The sequence below is a fragment of the Vanacampus margaritifer genome, chromosome 6, assembly GCF_051991255.1.
Source record: "Vanacampus margaritifer isolate UIUO_Vmar chromosome 6, RoL_Vmar_1.0, whole genome shotgun sequence".
Taxonomy (NCBI): domain Eukaryota; kingdom Metazoa; phylum Chordata; class Actinopteri; order Syngnathiformes; family Syngnathidae; genus Vanacampus; species Vanacampus margaritifer.
In genome coordinates, this window is record NC_135437.1 from 27,896,605 (window position 1) to 27,919,323 (window position 22,719).

Sequence of the window (22,719 nt, forward strand, 5' to 3'; positions counted from 1 at the left end):
CAAACAGATTTATTTATCATTTTACATTTCAGGTTATTTGAGTCACTTTCCGCCCCCCAAAAGTACCCTGGTGCCCCCAAACATTACCGAAAGGCCTTTCAGGTGGGGACATTTTAAAGCCACTTTGAGTTCAACGTCGTCTTCCCTTATGAAACGTTCACGACACGTTCGCCAGCCCACAACACGTTGCAGAAGATCACAGTCACGATGGTCACTTTTCACAAGTCTTGAAGGAACGCAATCAAATCCCTCCGACCCCCTCCAAGACTGTATCCCCCAGCATTACATCATACACTACTCGAGCACAATGTGGCTTGAATGGGGAGAGAGGAGAAAGAAAAACGTGTTGTGCTGTAATCTGCGATGACGCCCCTAATCCCCTCGCTACAAAAGTCCCAGCTCGCCGCCCCCGTCCTGCACACGGACTCCTGACGCTTCCCATTCGCCTCAAACAGGTAAGGCCTCCTCCCACTGCGCACTCTGCATGCATTCTTGTAGTTAGGATTGAGATTTTTAGCTAGCTTTGCTTTATTTATTTTTTATTTATTTTTCCATTAATGTACTTCTGATTTCAGTCCTTTGCATCAAGTAGTAGATACACTTTGGCATATATATATATAATTTTTTTTGACACAGTAAATTGTTAAATTTGACTTAATTGGTCAAAAGAATGAATTGGAGCAAATAATGTATTTCATCTATCTATGCCAGTAACGTATAGTGACACGCAGAACAAATAAATGCTCTTCCACTAGATGGCAGAAGGGCACTCATTTGTTGTATGCATTGTTTTTTGAATGTTGAGTTCTCATTCACTGTAAGACAAAAAATAATAACCCTAAAAAAAAAAAATTAACCGAAGCAGAAAGAATGAAGTGGGGGAAAAGTTAATTTCACGAAAGGGTCTTAATTAGCATAATTAAAATAAAAAAAAGCTACATTGTAATTTTTCAAATACTGTATATTATTGAATTTATATTGTGTCTAAACTGTCCGAGACCTGATTCCTATAACTGTGACACAGCAATCCATTAAATAAATTAAAGCTAGATGTTATTATAATCAACTAATTGCTTTTATTTCTGGAATCGTTCCATGAACTGATGACATCATTTTAATCGATTTGGTTAATTTTCTTCTTTAAAATATTATTACTATTATAATTTGACGGTTTATTCTTGCACTTGTTGTATGATACGTGGTTCTCCCTCCTGATTGTGCACAGTCCAAATCATGCTGCTTATGTAAGATTTGACCTTTTAAATCTGCTTGATTAATAATGCGAGAGCTAAATTTAGCATCCATCAAAATCATCATCAGGGCGGCAGTGGGATGAAGCGAGAGTCATTCCATTCAAATTGTTTATCTTCAACTCAACCTCTACAGTGCAAAGTGCATCTTCAATAACTTAATAGCAAAATGTATTCATATGAGGAAAATGAAACTAAAGCAAGTTGTGAATGTTTTGGATAATTTAGTTTAAAACAAAAAAAGAACTAACATACTGCATAAAAGTAAAAAAGAAAAAGAAATACTCAGGCAAACGTGGCAAATTACTCGCATAAGTACACTAGAGTTCATGTACTGTTCTTGCTACTTTTATTCAAGTAAAAGTAAAAAGTACAGACTCTAAAATGTACTTTAGTACAAAAGCAAACATGACATACTTTATTGCTTGATTTTGTTCTTTTTGTCTTTCAGACTACCGATCCAAGTGTGACGACGATAATCGGACATGGCTGTTGTTGTAAGTATGGACGTGCACTACTAACAAAATGGCGTCTGGGGGGGGAAAAAAAAAATCAACTAAACTCATTAGTAGGATGCAGCCATTAATCGGCATCACGCAGCTTTTGTGGGTTTTGCGGCCCTCGTGAGGCAGATTACAGCAACACTGAGGCCAGATTGATTAATGCTTGCTCTCGTGTGGATTAGGTTTCTTGAGAAGAGGAGGGAAAAAAAACACAAAATCACCTTTTGCGTGTTTTTGCGAGGCAGGAAGAACATACATCGAGGCACATAAAGCCTACAAATTGCTGCCATTCCTACAACATTTAGGGCCAAAAAGATGAGAAATGTGTCCATGGCGCTGACTCAACATGCTTTTGCAAATAATCCTCATTGAACGTAACATTTTGCAAACCTCGAGGGCAATTTTGATTCTCTTATCATTTTTATAAACATCCAAGAAAATGTTACGTGTTTTTGTAACTTCAAGGGTCATTTATACGAATAGGGCCACATTACGTATATATATACAGTATATATTTTTTTCCAACAGTTGGGCTAATATTCAGAGAAAAAACTCTAAAATATGTGACTATATAAACTCGCGAATTTTGTGGATTTTTTCTCTCTCAAATTTTCCAATTTATAAACTTGAAAACTTGCCACTATATAAACTCGAAAATTTCTGAGTTTTTTTCTTGCAAATTTGCCAATTTATAAACTCGCAAATTTGTGATTTTTTTTCCCGCGAATTTGCCAATTTATAAACTCGCAAATTTGGCACTCTCTAGACTCGCGAATTTGTGTGTTTTTTTTTCTCGCAAATTTGCCCATTTCTAAACTCGCAAACTTGCGAGTTCATAAACTCGCGAATTTGCGATATTTTTTTCTCTCTCACAAATTTGCCACTTTGTATACTTGCTAATTTGCAAATTTTTTTCTCGCAAATTTGGCACTTAATAATGTGGCAAATTTGCACGTTTTTTCTTGGAATATTACCCCCCCCCCCCTAAGAAAAAAAATAATACGTGGCCCTAATATGCCGTCGTACATTTAGTCTTCCCCAAACTTATACTATAATATAATTTGAACCTTACCGTCCTCAGAGTGGAACGTACCGGATGGTGTCCGAGGAGGAGCAGGCTCTCCGGGCCAAGCTGGAACGCCTCACCGTCAAGGACCACGGGCCGGTGTTCGGACCCAGCCCCAGCCTGCCGGACCACACCCGGCAGAAGGTAACCATCTCTGTTGCGTGCTGTCATTGAGACCCCCCCCCCCCCCCTCACACCACCAAAAAAAACAACAACTCCACATTATCATACCATAACAATCACACAGGCCAAAGACGAGCTGAACGAGACGGACGAGAAGCGCGTGTCTGCGGTCAAAGAGCTGCGGGGGATCATCAAAGAGAAGGCGGACGCGGGAGACGAGCTGGCCAAGGGGGTGCAGGACACTTTTGGGGAGAAGCCCGACAGCCTGCTGGTGCGCTTCATCCGGGCCAGGAAGTACGACGTTCCCAGATCCTTTGAGCTCATGAAGGGTACGTCTGCATCCCTTTGCACCCTGGGTGAACAATCTCAAGAATCGAGATTGATTTAACGTCTTTAACGAACCGAAAGTTCATTTTCATAAACATCAAAGATGTTTAAGTTTAAACGATGTCTTCAATCAATTTAAGATGAAGATTTATTGTAAATAGACAATTTCGGGTCTTAAATTAACCAATTTTTTATTTATTTTTTACAATTTAAAGTGTTCAGTAAACCTTATGTATGGATGTGTTTTTGTAAATAAATAAATAAGAAATTAAAATCTTGGGATCTTTTGATTTTCGTCAATATAGCTGTGGTGAGTTTTTACATAAACATTAAAGAAAATTTGTATTTTCTAAGCACAAAAGCCCACTTACCAGTAGCCCCAGAACTTTTAGCACCAATTCTCACTTGACCCCCTTTTGAGGATACGTTAATGTCCTCACAAAGACTTCCTTTGCAAGGTTACGTGCGCTTCAGGAAGGACTACCCTGAGCTGTTCGAGAACCTCACGCCCGAGGCGGTGCGCAGCACCATCGAGGCGGGCTACCCGGGCATCCTCCAGAGCCGGGACAAGTACGGCCGCGTGGTCCTGCTCTTCAACATCGAGAACTGGGACTACGAGGAGATCACCTTCGACGAGGTGACTGACGTGCATGCGTTCTATGTTCGTGCCGAGCCTTCCTCTGACCAGGCGCGACTCATTTTCTTTCTTTTTTCTTTTGTTTTTTTGTTGCAGATCCTGCGGGCCTACTGCGTGATCCTGGAGAAGCTTCTGGAGAACGAGGAGACTCAGATCAACGGCTTCTGCATCATCGAGAACTTTAAGGGCTTCACCATGCAGCAGGCTTCGGGCATCAAACCCACCGAACTCAAGAAGATGGTGGACATGTTGCAGGTGGAATACTGTTGTTTTTTTGTTGTTGTTTTTTTAGCATACAAATAAATATTCATTCGGGCCCGACCGATTAATCGGCCGATTTTTGGCCTTTAACCATCCTCAAAAATCGGCCAATGGTTGATTATTTCCCCCTTTAAAGCGTTATCGAAGAAAAGCAAAGTTTCCGACGCTGTGAAAGTACCGTGAATGCACCATTTTGCTTGTGTAGCATTAGCAACTAGCAAGTGTGTAGCGTATGTTGTTCTGGTTAATCTGTTGTCCCTAAGCGTCCTTTAAGCTGTTTAATGACACCTCAGTAGGCGTTAACTGTAAAACTAAACACATGACAATAAGAATTGCATCCTCTGTATATTTAAATACAAAACATGCTTTGTTTTTAAAACATCGCTAGCCTAGCGCTAATGCTAAAAGCGAACGGAGGATCCCATTCAAATGCTCACAAAAAGTTAGCATGGACTTCGGGAGTATTTCTCCTTCAAATAACGAATATTCACACACAAATTCTGTGGGAACACATACCCACAGGTGACATAACAATACGCAAAGGCACAAATTCTTCCCAATGTGTAAAAAAGATGTTATTTTAATAGAATTCGATCACAACTTTCTTCTGTACTTACTTTAAGTGTGTACATCATAGCTGTATGGCACCACACTGCCCCCAAGAGGCTAAACACAAAAGAACAGTCAGTATTTGTTCTTACTGTTTTTTCAGTTGCTATTATTTTAGTTTATTCTATTCTTATTGTTTTATTTTGTCATTGTCCTTTCAGGTTATATTTAAAGTTGATATTTCAAAGATTCAAAGGCTTTCTTTTCTCAAAATTCAAGTTTTATTGACACATAAATCTGTACAATAACCTTGTGTACTTAATGAAATGTTGATTAGGTCATATTATGGACTTGTCATTCAAAGCAGTAAATCTTAATAGCAAAAGTTTGTGCGTGACACCCATTGAAAAGTAATTGGGTAGGGGGGTCATTTTATGCATTATATATTTTTTTAAATAATTGGCAGATTCATTGGTAATCTGTATTTTTTTTATGCCAAAAATCGTTATTGGCATCGGCCTCAAAAAATGAATATCGGTCGGGCCCTTTTTGTATGTTTTAAAACGTAAAGAAACGTTGACAGTATGTGGTCAGCATGGATGATGACGTTCCCTTGTCCGCCTTTCTCATGTCCGTCCAGGACTCGTTCCCCGCTCGTTTCAAAGCCGTGCACTTCATCCACCAGCCGTGGTACTTCACCACCACCTACAACGTGGTCAAGCCTCTCATGAAGAGCAAACTTCTGGAGAGGGTAACGTTCCAAATGCCCTCCGCTCTTTCCCAACCCCCAGTGCCAACTGTCAACTCGTCTTCTCCTCTCTCAGGTGTTTGTGCACGGAGACGAGCTGGAAAACTACTACAAGGAGTTTGACGCCGACATCCTCCCCGCCGAGTTTGACGGGAAAGCGTCCAAATACAACGGCAAAGCCACGGCAGCCAAGTTGTTCGATTAAAAAGTCCGAGTCGTGTTTACGCTCCATAGACTGCTGAGAGGATGTCGCCTTGTTGTTGTTTTTGGGGGGGGCGGGGGTCCAGACAAAGCCCACAAATCACCCACAAGATGGTTGCTTCAAACCAAAATGGCCGACTTTCTGTTCAATTTTGGGTGTAGTCTTTGAAACTATTGTGCCCTGTCCTGATTGACCTTGCCGCAAATTTAATGTCAGTGATGAAGCTCTATTTTTCTAACTTTCTAGGACTCTTTTTCATTGAATTTGCTCCCAAAATGGCTGCTTCTAACCAAAATGTGACTTACTGTTCAGCTTGGGGCACAAGTCCTTGAGACTTTGTTGGTGCATCCAGCCCTGACAGACATTTCTACTCAATTTTATGTTGTAAGAAGCTATATTTATTTTTTCTTTCTAATATCCCAAGCCTCTTTTTCATGGAACTGGGCTGCTTCAAACCAAAATGGATGACTTCCTGTTCCATTTTGGGTATGGGTCCTTTAGGCCCTGTCATGATAGACATGTCCATCCAATTTCTTTCTTCTTTTTTTTTTTAAAAAAATTAAACAAACAATAATACAAAACAGTATAACAGCCAGGGGGAGACAAATACACAGGAAAAGAAACTTCTACAAAAATATATATATACTAAAGCTCACATAAATATAAGTTTGACTTGCTTTCTTGTTTGTGGAATGTCCAATAGACTTAATAAATTGTTTGATTTCATTTTCAAACATGAAAAAAAATAGGTCTCTGGTTAATGTATGGACATTTGGTTAAATGCCATTTAGCCAATATTAGAACAAGATTGATGATTGATGCCTTTTTACTGCCATATGGATAATTATTGAAGCCAAACAATATATTTTCAAAACCAAGAGAAAGCCGCGGTTTTATAATAATAAAAACAGAATTATGAATATATTTCCAAAACTTCACCCAATTTGTTGTTGATTGAGTAGAATGGTGTCGGTTCCGTTTTTTGTTTTTTTCAAATGTAACAGAGGGCGCCATTGAGTCAGTTCAAGTTGCTGGCCCCTCCAACAACAAAAATAGTAATTCATTTGTTGGACCTCAGATGGGGAAGGCGCCTGTGTGTTGTCATATCTCCTTCAAACTTGTTCTTGGGCTTTGTTGGGACCCCCGGTGAGCCTCCAAGCAGTTTATTTTAAAGCAGCAAGCCCGTCTCCCGTCCATCTTGGTTCCTTTTAGTGCCTGCTGCTCTCCACTGTTTACGACTATGAAATGTTACTCATTGTGCTACCTGTTGTACCAACACTGTCAATTGACTGTACAGTAAAGTGTATATAAACGTGAGCTTGTAGTCTACTTTTTTTTTCCTTTTCGGGACACACGGGAGCAAATAATGAATTGTCACCAGCCAATAGCAGAGGCACACTTTGACAAACAATGGACAGGTTGCCTGCTAATCGCAAGGACACGCTGACGAACAGACATGGTCGCTGGTGAATATTAGGACACAGTAATAATGCCACTCAGTCAAAGGGAAGACAGTCATACGACTGGTTGCCTAGAACTACAGTATTCAAAACCCTGAAAATGATGGGGGCATTTTTGTAGCCACTTATAAAAGACAAAGGTGGTGACCGGTATCGTCACCGGGGAAGACTAAAATGCTTAATGCAAAACAAATCTTAAAGGCATTTAATGTCCGTAAACTGTGACTAATTCATTCATCTCTAAATATGCCGACTTCGGAAAATATTACATGGATCATGTGTATGACCATTAAGCCTCTTACTCTCCACATAAAAATAAATTTTACTAGATGTCACAAATCTACATCAATTCATGCATTTGTTTGAAGCGCGTGTTTTCTTCGGATTTTTTTTTTTTTTTGCCATGTCGAACTTCCGGTTTGCTTCTCTTCGTGACGTGTGCTACTGTGCTAATGTTTAGCCGAAAGAATGGTAAACCGTTGTCTAATATGTCTATGAGCACAATATGTATTACAGTATTCATTTGTTTGATTTCTATTAGGAAAGATTAAACAAGTGTGGTTTACTCCGTTATTTTGTATTGTACCTAGGTCAGACTCCGAATTATGATGCTACCATCCTAGGCATGCTAGCTGATGGTTGGAATGCTTATCGAGCGCCCCTGGAGTGAAATAAGGTACGGACATATAAAGTAAGTAAGAACATTATTTTTTACATTACATTACAACATTATGTATATACATAAAGGCAATGTTGTGCTTCATTTGAAGTAAGCATGTGATACACTTGACAGAATATTGTCAAGTCGGAAACATTTCATTCTTATATGTATTGGGTAAACATGACCCCTGGGCGTTATTTTATTTTGAAATGGCTTGGTCAGAACCAACAAAAAGCCAAAAAATGGTCAAATAACGCCCAGGGGTTAATATGTAAATATACATAACGTGAGCTATTTGTAAAACTACAATGGCTTTTTTTTTAATTCAGTAATCATCATTCTAAAAAGGAGAAAAAAAAAGGGAACTCCCTTTAGATCAAGTAATTTCTTTATTAAGATCGTTAACAGTTGAAAAAGCCCAAAAAGTCGTGCCAAGAGTCTAAAGTGCATAGTCAAAATGTTGTCCTGCTATAATTATGGTACCGCCACCCCCAATCCAGTTTGTGAAGTATTCATAAACAGTGCAAGGCCACGTAATAAGATTCATTGACATCATTAAGCGAAAACGCAGTAAATCTCCTCTGTAAACTTTGTCATATTCACACATTTCAACATGAGGAAATTGCAGCAATAGTAAAAATACTCGCACCCTCCAGTAGATGTTGCAACAGTACAATCCGGAAAAAGATTAACGAAACTTTCAGACCTCAGTCTGACTATAACCATTAGCAATGAAATAACGCTGAAACCGATGGCCAGGCGATGGCCATTTTATCCGCGTGACCCTGGCTCAATTCTGCCGGGCTTTCGGTGCAGCGGGGCGGACGGCCGCTTGCCCAGTGGCAAACGGCATCGGCGAATTCCACGATGACCTTGTCCATCCACGTCAGGGGCTGAGGGAACAGCACGGCCCCCTCGAAGAAGCCCAGGTGGCCTCCGTGTTGCGTGAGTGCGAAGATCACGTTGGGCATCTTCTCTGTCCGTACCAAAAAAAAACAAAAAAAAACAAGGAAATCATCTTTATTGCTCAATAATCATTACAACAAAAGGGACAAATTTGGATTCCCTAACATAAGATTATACTGTGTAACCTCCCTGTTATATTGCGGGTCAAGCTTTGAAATTCAAAATTTCAATCCAAGACCAGATGCCCCAAAATTAGGATTCATTCAAACTATGTTCTGCAAAATCACTTTTAAAGCAAATATTTATATCTCATGCAGCAGGTTCCTCCTTTTCTGTTTCAAAATAAAACAAAGTAAAAAATTAGGCTAAATTAACAGATTAGCACACACCAAAAAAAATTGGGGGGTGTTTTTTTATTTTGACATATTCTCCCTTCTTTTATTGAAGGTCAAACTGACCAATTAAAAAAGTGAATATATTGAGGATATTTTATTTTTTAGCTGAACTTTTTTTTAAATTATATTAAAACCCCAAAATTTTTCAATGAATATTTATTTTATTTAATAACATGTTCATCCTGTTATAGTGTGGGTCAAATTAACCCATTTTGAAGTAAATTTTATATATATATATATATATATATATATATATATATATATATATATATATATATATATATATATATATATATATATAAAAGCAAAAATTAGGACACACATTTTTGGGTTATATTCTTTTTAGTTTTTCCAAAATAAAAATAGATAAAAAAAAATAAAATGAGGATACACATTTTTAAGTTATTGTGGGTCAAATTGACCCATTTTGAAGTAAAAAAAAAAAGAAAACGCAAAGTGAAAATTATGATACACATTTTAAATTTGAAATGCTAATGTCTAAACATGCAGCATGTTCCTCCTGTCATTTTGCGGTCACCAAGATATATATTTTTAAATAAGATAACTTGTTTTTTTTTCTTTCTATCTATAGCCATCTCTATATTAGGAAAACAATGTTTTTCTTTGATTTATACTTAAATATCATTTTAATTAAGATTATATACAACAGGCCACACATGTGGCCACCCATATTAAGTTGGTTTAGTTAAGCGTAAAAGTTGAAAAACAAGAGTCAACTGTACATCTGGGTCAGTTGCATGTGAGCAGACTGATGTCACGTCTGTGCGTGTACAGCAAGCGCAGACCAGCACACGCTTGGTTTTAGGTTTCATGACACACGAGAAGACAAATACTGACTCTTCCAAATGACAAAACCACACGAAGCCAGTTTGCGAAGAACAATTAACACGCGTGATTATCCCAAAGCGGACCGATCCCAATTGCAAGGCCCCAAAATCCACATGAAGTGCTCCTGTGCGGAAACCGAAGGGCGAAGACGCGGTTTTGTTTTGGAAAGTGATCTTCAAGCTTCATCTTTAATGCAAACAAACGTCTCATGCTTCCTTCCGCGTGAGGCCGACTGCAGAGCAATGTTGCATCTTGCAGAAGCTGTCCATTCAGGCTTTCAAAGACTTTCTTGTATCAAACTGACACAGTGCTCCCTAATTCATTTGAATAATAAGCAATCACAACAATCAGGGCACCTTTCCATATCTAACTTTGTGTTCTTGCCATTTTTTTTTAACTCTTTGACTGCCAGACGTTTTCAGAAAAGGGATGCCGTGGGTGCCAGCTGATTTAAGCATTTTGACTGATCTTTCAAGGTCCACAGAAAATTATGTGTTTGGACTATGGAAACACACATACTACCAAATGAAAGATTGGACTCTCATCTTTCATCAGAAAAAAAAGTTTGTTTCTACCTTATTCCGTTTTTCAGTAAGCAACAATAGAAAATGGTTTGTTTCACCTCTGTTTTGAAACAAACGTCTTTTAACGTCTTTGGCACTCCTCCATAGGATTTTACTAAACGTTATTTAACGTTTTTGGCAGTCAAAGAGTTAAAGATGATACATTGAACCCCTACATATTTGCAGTTCAGTATTTTCAAATTTGCATTTTCACATTTTTTTTCTTTAGGGGGTGTCAAAATGATTGCATTTATTTTGAGTTAATTTAAAGTTCCTTTAACGCCACAATGTTTTTTAACGTGCGATTAACAACAAAACAATGAAAACGTAGATTTTTTTTTATTGTACATTTAGAACATATATAAAATTTGCGATTAATCACAAGTTAATAACTATTGAAGTCATGAGAAACCTGACACCACTAGTTTTTTTTCCTTTCTTTTTTTAAAACTATTCTGCGTTATTTTCTGAAAATTTGGTCTCTATCCTGTTTTTGGGCTCTGTGCGATCTGGTGGAATCTTGCTGCTGTTACGCCGAGCGCATATTTGTTAGCGCATGTGTGATGTCATATCAGTTTTTGCTAGCATTTTAGCTAGGCTAAAATGCTAGCTCATACTATTTGTAGTAGGGGTGTTAGAAAAAATTGATTCGGCAATATATCGCGATATTACAGTTGCACACATTTGTAAATAGTTTGCGAAATTGTTTTGTCAAATTGTTACACTGTTGAATGGAAATAAACGTATTTTGCAAACTAAAAACACTTTTTCATTGTTGGTGGTAGCGTTTTACAGAAGTAAAGCACTATTTAGGTGTTTGTGGCATCATTCATGGACAAAAAGAAGTGTACAATTCACTAGAGTGCATGAAATAACATCGTTTCACAAAAAGCTCTTTTTCTCCGTTTTTTGTTTCAAAACAGAGCATTTCGGTGAAACTAACCATTTTCTATTGTTGATTACTGAAGAACGGAATAAGGTAGAAACAAACTTTTTTTTTCTGATGAAAGATGAGAGTTCAATCTTTCATTTGGTAGTATGTGTGTTTCCATAGTCTAAACACAACATTTTCTGTGGACCTTGAAAGATCACTCAAAATGCTTAAATCGGCTGGCACTGGCGACATCCCGTTTCTGAAAATGTCTGGCAGTCAAAGAGTTAATGAATATTAAACCTCCAACCACTGAGGGGCAGTATTTTGCTTGTTCTCTGACCTGAGCCGGATGTGGGCGGGTGGGCCTCAATTGAAGGTGGCTTGAACTACTGAATTGTCCTTTATATAACACAGGTTTATGATTATATACAAGCTATATGCTGTGCTATATGCTCATATGTGTTGATACTTTATGATCCTCTCTGCTTTTTAAGTGCTTTGCCACCATCCTGTGGCCTCAATATAAAATTACAAACCAATAGACTTCGTTTCGACCCAACAGTGGATCACATGACTCAATTCAACATGACAGTGTGACAGAAACAAGCTGCTACGCTCGTGTTGCGTTGTTCTTCTACTCAAAATTCAACACGAACCTGAGAGTGTGCGCGGGATGGCGAGCAAGGAGCGATGTACGAGCGGGTCGTCAAACGAGTTCATCAGGAGGAGCGGCACGGTGACCTGGGCGAGGTTTCGCTGATGTGAGCGAATGTTCTCAGTTGTTTAAAAAACACGACGACGACGACGGCGCCGCTGCTCACCTTGTGAATGTAGCGCACGCAGCTCTCCTGCTTGTAGTATTCGTCCAGGGAGCTGTACCCGTGGAACTTTCTAAACGGAAGGAAATATTACAAATAGCAACATGTCAGAAATAGGAGCAAATCATTGTGAACACGCTCGAGCCTATACAGGCAGCAAAAATCAATTAAAGAGCTTCACTTGAACACATGCGGCCACAGAGCATTTTTAGTGCAGGAAGATTTGTTGCATTCAATTAACTTTTTTTTTTTTTTTACCCTAAAATTTTTAATTAAAATGAATTGAATCATTTAGAATGTTTACATTTATTTAGCTTTATATTTTTTCATTTATTTTGAACAATTGTACACATGTATTTGACTTTTTTTTTTTTTATTATTATAATTTCATTAAAAACGTATTTAAAAAAAATTGATTTATTTTTCCCTACAATTTTAATTAAAAAAATTTTAAATTTTGCATTAATTCCTCTTAATAATTTATTTTGAGCAAATTTAAACATGCATTTAGCATTTTCATATTGTATTAAAAGTTAAATTGTGCAGGTATGATTTCATTATTCACAAAGACAATTTTATATATGCATTTAACATTTATTTTTATTAAATAATTGTAATTATATTAATTATAATTACATCAAGTAAAACTAAATAATTGGTTCATTAAAATTAAAAAAAATGATTCACTTAGAATGTTTACATTTATTTATCTTTTAATAATTTCTTCATTTATTTTGAACAATTGTACACATGTATTTAACATTTTATAAATTCAAATTTCATTAAAAACATTTTAAAATGGGATTTATTTTTTCCTGAATTGTTAATTAAAAGATTTTTTAATATTATTTGCAGTAATTTCTTTCATTTAATAATTTATTTTGGGGAAATGTAAACATGTATTTAGCAATTTCATATTGGATTAAAGCGGATAATTATTTATAAATACATTAAGTAAAAATTGTATAGTTAAATTGTGCAGGTATGATTTTATTACTCACAAAGACATTAACATTATGTTTTATTAAGTAAAACCAATTAAAAATTAGCACAAACTATTTTATTAATAGGATATTAATTTTTTCCTTTGAATTTCTTTTTTAATTTGATTAAATAATTGGATAATAAATTAATTAACTCATAGATAACACGTAAAAATTATTTGATCAATTTATTATTTCATTTAAAACACAGTTCGAGACCATAACAACTCTGCGTTTTTTGCATTTTGTGGAAGCGTCACCTCATGATGCTGTCGTCGATCTGCATGAGGGACGTGGCGGCGCACAGTTGGCTCAGGTCGGCGTCGCTGATGTTGCTGGAGGTCGTGACGCCCAGCAAGCTGTCCCTGCGCGACACCGTCATACCAGAAAGAATCTTAACGAAACCTAACGGCGCGTGGCCACAAAATGGAGGGCGTGCTAGATAATCCATCCCACCTGTGCGACAAGATGAGCTTCTTCAGGTTTTCAGCCAGGACGAAGTTGTACAGTCGTCGGCATTGGTCCCATTGAAGGAGCGTTTCTTGTGCTCTAAAAACACACAGACACAAATAGTACCGGTAATTATAATTTTCATGCATAAAAAAAAAAAAAATCCTTCTTTGGCGCTTGAAAGTCCTTCACATGAAAATGTCCACCCAGTCAGTCATGCGTGTTGTACTTTCCACCAACCTGAGGGCGCTGTAACCCTGACAGACGCTGACGCAGCACAAAACTCGCTCCTGATTGGCTGGGTTCTCGCCCAGGAATTTGCACACGATGTTGCCCCCCAGACTGAAGCCCACCACCACCATCAGCGTGCGGGGGAGCGCTTGCTTCACGTAGTTGACCATGGCCGCAAACTCCCACGTGCAACCTGTGCGTGCAAATCACACACTGTACTTAATACAAGTACTGACTTTTGTGTACAGTGTTTGTACTTTGCAACCACTAGTGGAAATGCATCATCCTCCTGGCCACCAGGGGGCAGTACAACAAATACATACTTCATGAAGACGGTTACAACTACTCAATAAAATTAGATTTTTGCAGAGAATAAAGAATATTTACGTTTAAGTATTGTCATATTATCTTTCTACATTTGCGATGCTAACCGTTTGGGTTTAAATCTTTGTTAAAGGGTTGTAACAGTGACGTTAATGCTTGTTTTGCTAGCCTGTCTATGCAGTTTTGCACTTTGTGTTAGCATTAACTCATTCACTGCCACTGACGTCAAAAATTCATTTGAACTATTTTTATTAAATTAATTTTTTTTCCACTTTGGTTTACAAAAATATGAAAACCTAGATTTTTTAAATTGTACTGTACATTTAGAACAGATATTAAAAAAAATATGATTAATCGTGAGTTAACTATTGAAGTCATGCGATTAATTACAATTAAAAAATTTAACCGCCTAAGGCGATTTAAAAAAAGGAGAAAAGATTATTAAAAATTAGGAGCATCAGACGATTATTTTTTTTTAATCGCAATTAATTGCATGACTTTACGAGGTAACTCACAATTAATCACAAATTTTATATCTGTTCTAAATGTACAATAAAAAATTCTAGGTTTTCATACTCTTGTTAACAAAAGTGGAAAAAAATGTTAAACTAACAAAAATAGTTCAAATGAATTTTTGACGTCTACAACCGTCGATGGCATTGAGTTAAGCAAGAAGACTTTCATAAGGCGAGGTTATGTGGCCATCATCTAGCGCTTGTGACGTAAAAAAAAAAAAAGGCTAACTGGCTCGTATCCTCCTTTCTATTGGAAGCCTCCCCTATCTGCAGTTGTCAACTTTGGTTTTCTTTACCGTAGGTGAACATGCGCGGTGACGTCAGCTCCATGTCGGGTAGCGCCCCCAAGTGGTTGAGGACGGCGCAGCGGTAGCCCTGCCGCTGAGAGTAATCCACAAAGGTACGAATGTAGTTCTTCTCGCTATGGTTAGCGATGCCAGGGCAGATGACCATGGTGATGTCATCTGAGGAAAACGCAACAGAGGAGTGGGGGGGGAAGTAAGCTACATAATGATTACAAGACTGTTGACACACTAAACAAGATCACGTTTTACTTTAAAAAAAATAAAGTTTTTCATCGTTAAATATTTCATTAGCTGTAAATATATATATTTATTATTGATCATTTATTTAGCACAGTTACATTCACAAGTATTATTACCTTAAAAATAAAATATCCTTACCTTACTTTTAATGTTTTATTATTGTGTCCATTATTCATGCTATTTGTCAATTATGAAAAAAGGTTTTAAAAATAATAATAATAAGCAACTTAAAATAGTTGCATCTAATACACTAACAATTTACAGTATTTGGCCATTTAAAAAGACAATCAACCAATTATGTCCCAAAGATAACAAAATGAGTGTTTATTTATTTATTTTAAAAATACAATTGAAAATGTAAAAAAAAAAAAAAAAGTTTTCTCGTTTATTTTTTTTAACAAATGATAATAAAGTTTGATGATTAAAAAAAAAATAGAATAATTACTGGTACTCCTACATTAAAAGCATAATTTCCTAAAGATAAAGCTTTTTGTAATTATTTGTATTTTATTACCAGAAATACCTATTTAAAAAAATATTTGTATGTTTTTTAATAAAAAAATATTTTTTAAATATTTTACCAGCCATAAATTTAAGTTTAACACAAATACTTCCTAAAAATATACAATGGAATGCTTTACAACTAAAATGTATTAAAATGTATTTTTCCCGATTTTTTAAAATGTATTTTTTTTTTGCTTATTGTGAACACATTAACTTTAGGTTAGAATTTGTCATTTTTTATACTGTAATTATTCTTTATAAATAATCGATCCATCCATTTTCCATAACACTTAGCCTGTTCAAGGTCACAGGGTCTTTATAAATATTTAAAAGGTTTGTTAGAATATATTTTTAGGATTATTATTACTACTTAAATAAAACATTTCAAGACCCCAAAAAGATTTATTTTTATTTTTTATAACATTGTCATTTCAACACGATTCCAATCTGACCTCCTGTGCAGTGGTCAACCAGCGGCTCAAAAAGATCAAAGCTGGCCGTGGCCCCGTCGTGGATGGGGAGGAGCTTGCGGTCCCCGCGGGGCGTCGGGGTGCTCACTCGGCCCACCTTGCCGTAGAGTGCCGTCTGTATGTGGCCGCTCTTGCCCCACAGCAGGGGTGGAATGTATCTGCGGGGAGTGGTACCGGCGTCGGATTACATAACACTTCTGAAAGGGCTGACGTGAGGCTGACTCAGCACTTTTGGACCCTCAGATTGAAGGGAGTAGCCCACAAATAGAAACCTTCCAAAAGATAGATTAGAGTCTCTTTTTTCATCAGGAAATAAGTGTATCTCTATATGTTTTCGTTTTGCAGCAATTGGCATTAAAATATATTTACGTTTTATCATTATTCACAAATCTGTTTAAAACAGTGGGGGAAAGAGCTTTTTGCAACATGGCCCTGGCTGATCTCTAATACTCTGCTGACACCTGCTGGCTGTTTTTGTAATAACTACCATTGCTTCAAGCGTTCAGTTCGGAGGCTGCATCAAAGCCTTCTGTATGCGCTAGCATAATAAACATAAAAACGTAAACATACGTTTTTGGGACCATGTTAATATTTAAAATCGAACATATTTTTTGGAGCAAATGAGTTCACTGGATGATGCAAAAACTACTTTGTTTGTCTGTTTTACTTGTTGACATTAAGATGCATTGGCTGCAAATTTATATTTTGGCACAGATTTGGATGATTAATTTTAGCACCGTTGCTGCAGATGCAGAATTTTCACACACAAAAATAAATTATTTCAGGATCACAGGAAAACTAAATTTCCACAAAATTGTGTTGAGGATCAGACAAAGGAAGGATAAAAGTGCGGCTCAAAAATTTTGACTTCATTTTAGCACCGTTCCTGGGGATCCAATATTTTTCAAGTGTGATGACGGACAAGCGTCTGTTTTGCGTGATGACGCAAAATCGACTTTATTGATATCTACCACTTTTGTTGATTGCATATTGGCTAAGGATTTTCATTTTGGAACACATATGGACAAAGGGTACGCATTCATGATTTTCAATTAGTTTCTTAGCCACCATTTTGCTTCATCAAACTGACTGTAAAATAAAATTAAAAATGCCAATATGATGAATCTGTGCTAATCCAAATTGTTTGGCCTTGGTGGAGGTCTGCGTCGTAGTGAAGGCCATACTACTTTACTTTTTACAAAAAGTCCTAAAGCGCTATTAGGTCTTCTTGTTTTGTGTTTAGATATAAATATTCCTCTCACGCGCTAGTGTGTATGATGTGTCAATAGACCTTTTCACCATGACGTCAAACGTATTTCAGAGTCGGTGAGAGCTAAAGCGTTCTCACAGAAATTGTCGTCATTTGACCTACATACGACACAATCGGAAAAAGGTTTTCCACTCACTCTTTGGTCAACAGAGGGCAGCATTTGAGCAGGTAGCGGGTAAGCGGCGTGTCCTGGTGGCTGACCTCAGGTGGGGACGGTGGACTCTTGAGGTTGAGACAGCGCACGATGACGTAGAGGACGGTGGCCACCGCCGCCATCTTCACGCCGTCAAACATGGCCGGCAGCTCCGAGCTAAGGGTGGGGATGCCTCCGCTGCCGCCGCCATCCGCCAGCGAGGCCATCGTAGACGCTGGGGACAAACCATGTGAAAACTTAGGGGTCCATTTAATTTCTCCCATTTCGTGTCAGCACTATTTATACACAAGTAACGTTTACGTCCCTGTCTGTCATTCTAGAGCAGCCACGGGCAACTGGCGTCCTGCGCCCACACAAAGTGGCCTTTGTTTAATTATTCAAAATAAAAAAGTTAACTGTAGAACAGAAGATTTAAGTTGTAATAACAGTGTTCACCACTAGATGGCAGACATTTTAGAACACCTCCAATCATAAAACTGCACTTCTCCACTAAAGAAGCAGCCGGGACCAAAATAGGTGAAAAAATTCAAATAAAATAAAAATTATTTCAGTTAAAATAAGAATCACAGTATATGGTTATTTTTGTTGTAGTTAAACATTTATTTTTTTTAGGGTGGGGGGCAATATTCCAAGAAAAAAAAACTCACAAATTTGCCACTTTGTTAAGTAGCGAATTTGCGAGAGAAAAAAAACGTAAATTTGCCACTTTATAAAGTGGCAAATTTTTGAGAGAAAAAAAAAAATCAGAAACTTACAAGAAATACACGTAGCGTACTACTCGGATTTTTGTGCCAATCGTTTTCGGTCGTGTTTTCAAATAAGGAGATGGTAATTGCTTTAGCAGAGATTAACCATATCATGTTAGCATTTGCTATTTGAAGTGTTGGGTACGGCCAGCGACAAAGACGCCTCGCTTTGCAAAGGTCCGCGCACTGAGGATCAAGCATTTAAGTTAATTTGTTAAAATGTATACAGTATTTACTTCTACATTTATGTTTCCAGAATTACTATTTAAACATTCATACATTTTGGTATTTTTTTTGTACTAAGCTAAGTTGATGTGTGGAATCTGCTGCTCTCTGTCATTCACTTGCATTTACCTAAAGTATGTTAGCTTCTGATTGGTTAGTGTTAGTCAGTTGATAGGGGATCAGGAAGTGTTGTCGCTCTAGCTGCCGCGTATGATGAGTAAAGTTGAATTAAATTGAGAATGAATCCGTCTCCATCCTGCCTTTTCATTTTATTAACAGTGTCCCATTAACCACCAACGAATCCTCACATTAGACTATAGGTACGCTACGTGTATTTCTCGTAGAGTTTTTTCTTGCAAAAAGTATTACAATTTGAGAGAAATATAAATACTAATGTCTGTGAGCATGCCATGTGGCTGTTTCAGTAAGATAAGAGGTAACCTGGAATAGGCCAATCCAATTTTTGAGTAATTAGTATATGTGTTATCAGATTTAGAATTGGCCCGTAAACAAACAATGTGTTGTCCATACAAGAACATTCTCTTGTCCAGCGCTACAGCCGATGGATTTTTCTCTCTATTAAATCAGCCGCCCGCCCACATGACTTTTGAGTTGATCCTGTTAAAGCCTCCAGACTGTGCACAACGAGAACCTCGTGCAACCCGTGGCCAAAATGTCATAAATTCAGTGGCAGTTAAGAATATCTAAATGTGACTTCAAGCTTTTGGGAATGTGACAGACATGGATTGTTGCTTGATTGACATGAATTACTATAGGAAGGAAATCAACTTGGAAGCAAACTGTGGTTTTTATCGCTTTGTATTTGATTGACAGTTGAGCAGGGCGTGATTTCAGTCTATTCAGTGGACACGCCTACAGTGTGAAATAAGAGAAACGAGCTTGATTGTTCATAATTTTGAAGCCTAATTTAATTTGATATACATATCGATTTTTTTCCATAGTTCGAATTAGGGATCACTTGTTAACACTCATCAAATTCAATAAACATTTATTTTCACTTTACAAGAACTTTAAGGATTTGGAAAGTTGACAGTTTGACCCACGTATGGATTATATCTAATTGCCATTATTTTCTTTACGGAGAAAACAACCTGAAAGTCAACGAAAATGACGTTGGAGCCCTCACATTAGTGATTCAATGTTGTTGTGAATTGATATTGAGCAACTCATGATCAGTGACATGGAGACAAGCGTAACTAAGCATGACACAATGAATCCAGAAATGACGAGTTTTGTGGTTTCTGTTGATGTCCACTCACTTTGGGTGAGTTTAATACTTGGTTACACTGTGTAAAGTAATAATAATAGTACACCGCAAGTGCAGATCCTACATTGTCGTGAAATGTGGCAAAATACCTGTTGCTGGTGACCCAGCTGGCTTCTTAGTCGTTCCGCGAGCAGTTGAATTGCTTCAGAAGTGCTCCGGTCTCGGCTCCTTCTTCGTCCTCTTTATCCCGTCACTCGGATCAACGTCACTGGGTTTCAACACTTGACTTTAGCGAAGAAGGCGCATTTTAAAGGACCTTTCGAGCCCCAGGGGTGGGTTTCGTAACCGCGTGTTTCGATTCAGCTCGGTTCCACCCTCAACTCTTTTGGTTGTGTTTACAGCCCAGGCTTGACCAGCTCCGGATGCGTTCAAAAAAAAAGAAGAAGAAAAAAAAAAAAGCTTCCAACTCCGGGGTTACCCCGCCCACGCTCCTAGCTAAACGCCAAACGATGACACTTATTCGCCACCACACCCCACTCACCCAGTATGAATCATGGGCTACTTTCTTTTCATTCATATAAATATTCTAAGCTACAGTTCTACACAAACTTACACTCGCTTTCACCACTTTAACAGAATATCCTACCGCGCTTAAACGCAACACAAATAGTTTACTGTGCTTTCAACTTCCAACTCATGCTATTATTCATGGTTTAATTAATTCATTATTTTATAAAGAAGTCTGGTTTATGAGCACGTACGCTATTTTCCATAAGTGACGTCACAAACTAAATAATTATTCAGGACGCACATTTAGCATGTATGGGAAAAATACGTGTCATGGTCATTAAAAAAAAAGAAGTCAAACAGTAGTTTTGTATTGCATGATGACGGTACATTGTGACATTTTCTTTTGTCGTTTTAATTAAGTCGTGTAATTCTTGTAAGACCTGTAACCACATGGGGGAGCCAGCCTCTAGATCTATAGCTGTACTACTGTACTGTCTGTAATGGCATAATTAATATATATATATGATCCATCCTTTCATTACCTGGTACAGTATATTTACATTAAAATACTTTATTGCTATTATTGCCACCTGCGCCATCTAATTTGCTCCAAAATAATTAATGCTAATTCTAATGTTTCTTCCGCATAATTGCATAATGGTTATTTTTAATTGTACAATATAAAATTAAAAAATATACCAATGTGACTGCTAAAAAAAACAAGATTTTTCTTGGTGTTTGTGTAGATTCTTCAACATCCAGGTTAATGGTACTGTATCTCCAAAGGTTGAATTGAGGCAACTGGATTCTTCTTTGTTGTTCTTGCTTGTTGAATTTGTTTTTTTTTTCTAAACAATATGCAACTATTCTATTAGGCTAATGATAATTTTTTTCTCGAATTGGTCACTATTTTTTAACACGTTCCAAAAAAATTAACAAGACCCCTCTTTTATCGCTCAGTTCCTTGGACCCCAATATTAGATTTGGCAGAGGCATCTTTTGTTGAAGTACAGTTCAGTATACTGTACAAGTTTCCTCTTGTAAACATCATTAAAGCATAAAGTGTATACATGTATTTAAGGCAAATTGTAAAATGCCTGAAGTCCTTTTGTTTATGTTTAACAAATTTAAAATATCAGAAATCTTGATGTTTCTTACTAAGTACTGTCTCAAATGTTTTCCAATTTCGATACTGTAAATGAATAGGATCGTGTGCCAAGAAACGTTTCTTAAAAGGAGTAATATGGCGGCCTCACGGCTTCAAAAGTCTTGTCTTATCGGCTAGCCAGTAATATATTCAAATTAGTGAAGAAAACGCAGTGGTGTTAGTCGTGTTGCTAAACTAAACATAATAAATGCATTCGGAATGTCATTTGCGACATGTCTTCCAGTCACAGATGTATATTTTAAAAAGACTAAATATTGGAGACACATGGTAAGCCTGTACTGCTTCAAAGTGCAATATGACAAAGTTGTGGGTTGATAGGATTATGTTCTCCATTAGGGATTAGGATCAAAAAGGGGTTCTGTCTCCTTGAATTTTTTTTCATAATAATGCAGCTCTTATACTGGCTGTCAAATGTAGCCATGAGGAAAAAAAAATCTTGTACATCGTGTCTGTAACGCTAACATGAGGAGGTCACATGTTGACCTCACGCATTACATCAGATCAGTGAGCACCAAAGAGTTCATTCCACTAACGCAATATTAACCACAATGCCATATTATTGATTTATTGTAATTAAATTGAAGAGTTTGGAAGGACATTGAGGAGGGTTAATACGAAGCAAACCTTGTCGGTATTTAATAAGTTAAACATTTTACTGTCTGATTAGACCTTAAAAAAATAAAGTTTACCTGCCAGGGAACTAGCTAGCTAGCTTCAAGGGCTAAAGCCAAACTGTGGCAGGGATTTTACTTTCTGGACCTGGATTTGCCACCCCTGCTTACAGTATATTGCCTTTGTCATGTCACTGTCATGGGTTGTCTGTGGTTAACTTGTTTTTTTTTTTTCACTTGAAACGAGGGACGTGAAACACATTTTTTTGTATATCCCAGTGTATCTTCCTCTTGTTGACTGCCAGGGTGTTCTAGTTACGAACAACCAGTTTGGAAAAATGCAAGAAAAAAAAAAGTTATTTTTTTAAAACATTTTTAAGAATCAAAGGGATGCTTAAAATTGCAGTCTTGGGCTTGTTACTAGGCTACAAAATCATGCGTGCAGATGACGTTCACACTACTGCTGGGGTTGTGAGACATACAGTATGTTTTTATGTGAAGCAAAGAAGAGGAGGCGCAAAACCACAAATAGTCCCAACAGAATCAAAATGTTGCGATGCCGATGGAAACATTTACTGCTGGAATTGTCTATG

General features: G+C 37.3%; 2 protein-coding genes and 1 long non-coding RNA gene across 3 annotated transcripts; 2 read left to right on the top strand and 1 right to left on the bottom strand.

Annotated features, from left to right (window-relative positions):
• Positions 1–343: 343 nt before the first annotated feature.
• On the top strand, positions 344–6,983 carry rlbp1b (retinaldehyde binding protein 1b). The gene is made up of 8 exons (XM_077568952.1): positions 344–455; positions 1,702–1,747; positions 2,835–2,963; positions 3,067–3,271; positions 3,728–3,906; positions 4,003–4,161; positions 5,357–5,467; positions 5,541–6,983. Exons 2-8 carry the CDS (start codon positions 1,736–1,738, stop codon positions 5,667–5,669), a joined length of 924 nt encoding a protein of 307 aa, XP_077425078.1. The 5' UTR covers positions 344–455; positions 1,702–1,735; the 3' UTR covers positions 5,670–6,983.
• Positions 6,984–7,516: 533 nt separating this feature from the next.
• LOC144054199 (uncharacterized) lies at positions 7,517–15,143 on the top strand. Its single transcript, XR_013294626.1, has 3 exons — positions 7,517–7,597; positions 7,717–7,817; positions 14,997–15,143. It is a non-coding gene; the product is annotated as an uncharacterized LOC144054199 (long non-coding RNA).
• On the bottom strand, positions 8,158–20,457 carry abhd2b (abhydrolase domain containing 2, acylglycerol lipase b). Its single transcript, XM_077569397.1, has 10 exons — positions 19,987–20,457; positions 17,621–17,852; positions 16,197–16,372; positions 14,992–15,159; positions 13,866–14,049; positions 13,632–13,724; positions 13,436–13,540; positions 12,196–12,265; positions 12,031–12,115; positions 8,158–8,763 (listed from the first exon to the last, which is right to left on the bottom strand). Exons 2-10 carry the CDS (start codon positions 17,842–17,844, stop codon positions 8,513–8,515), a joined length of 1,356 nt encoding a protein of 451 aa, XP_077425523.1. The 5' UTR covers positions 17,845–17,852; positions 19,987–20,457; the 3' UTR covers positions 8,158–8,512.
• Between the last annotated feature and the right edge of the window lie 2,262 nt (positions 20,458–22,719).

What these genes read in the sequence shown, in the direction of transcription:
- abhd2b (XM_077569397.1), bottom strand. Translation starts at nt 17,844, where the DNA reads ATGGCCTCGCTGGCGGATGGCGGCGGCAGCGGAGGCATCCCCACCCTT. An exon ending in GGTTGACCACTGCACAGGAG is followed by an intron (nt 15,160 to 16,196) that starts GTCAGATTGGAA and finishes CGTTTTCCTCAG; the next exon opens with ATGACATCACCATGGTCATC. An exon ending in CAGGGTTACAGCGCCCTCAG is followed by an intron (nt 13,725 to 13,865) that starts GTTGGTGGAAAG and finishes GTGTGTTTTTAG; the next exon opens with AGCACAAGAAACGCTCCTTC.
- rlbp1b (XM_077568952.1), top strand. An exon ending in ATCCTTTGAGCTCATGAAGG is followed by an intron (nt 3,272 to 3,727) that starts GTACGTCTGCAT and finishes TTCCTTTGCAAG; the next exon opens with GTTACGTGCGCTTCAGGAAG. An exon ending in AGATGGTGGACATGTTGCAG is followed by an intron (nt 4,162 to 5,356) that starts GTGGAATACTGT and finishes ATGTCCGTCCAG; the next exon opens with GACTCGTTCCCCGCTCGTTT.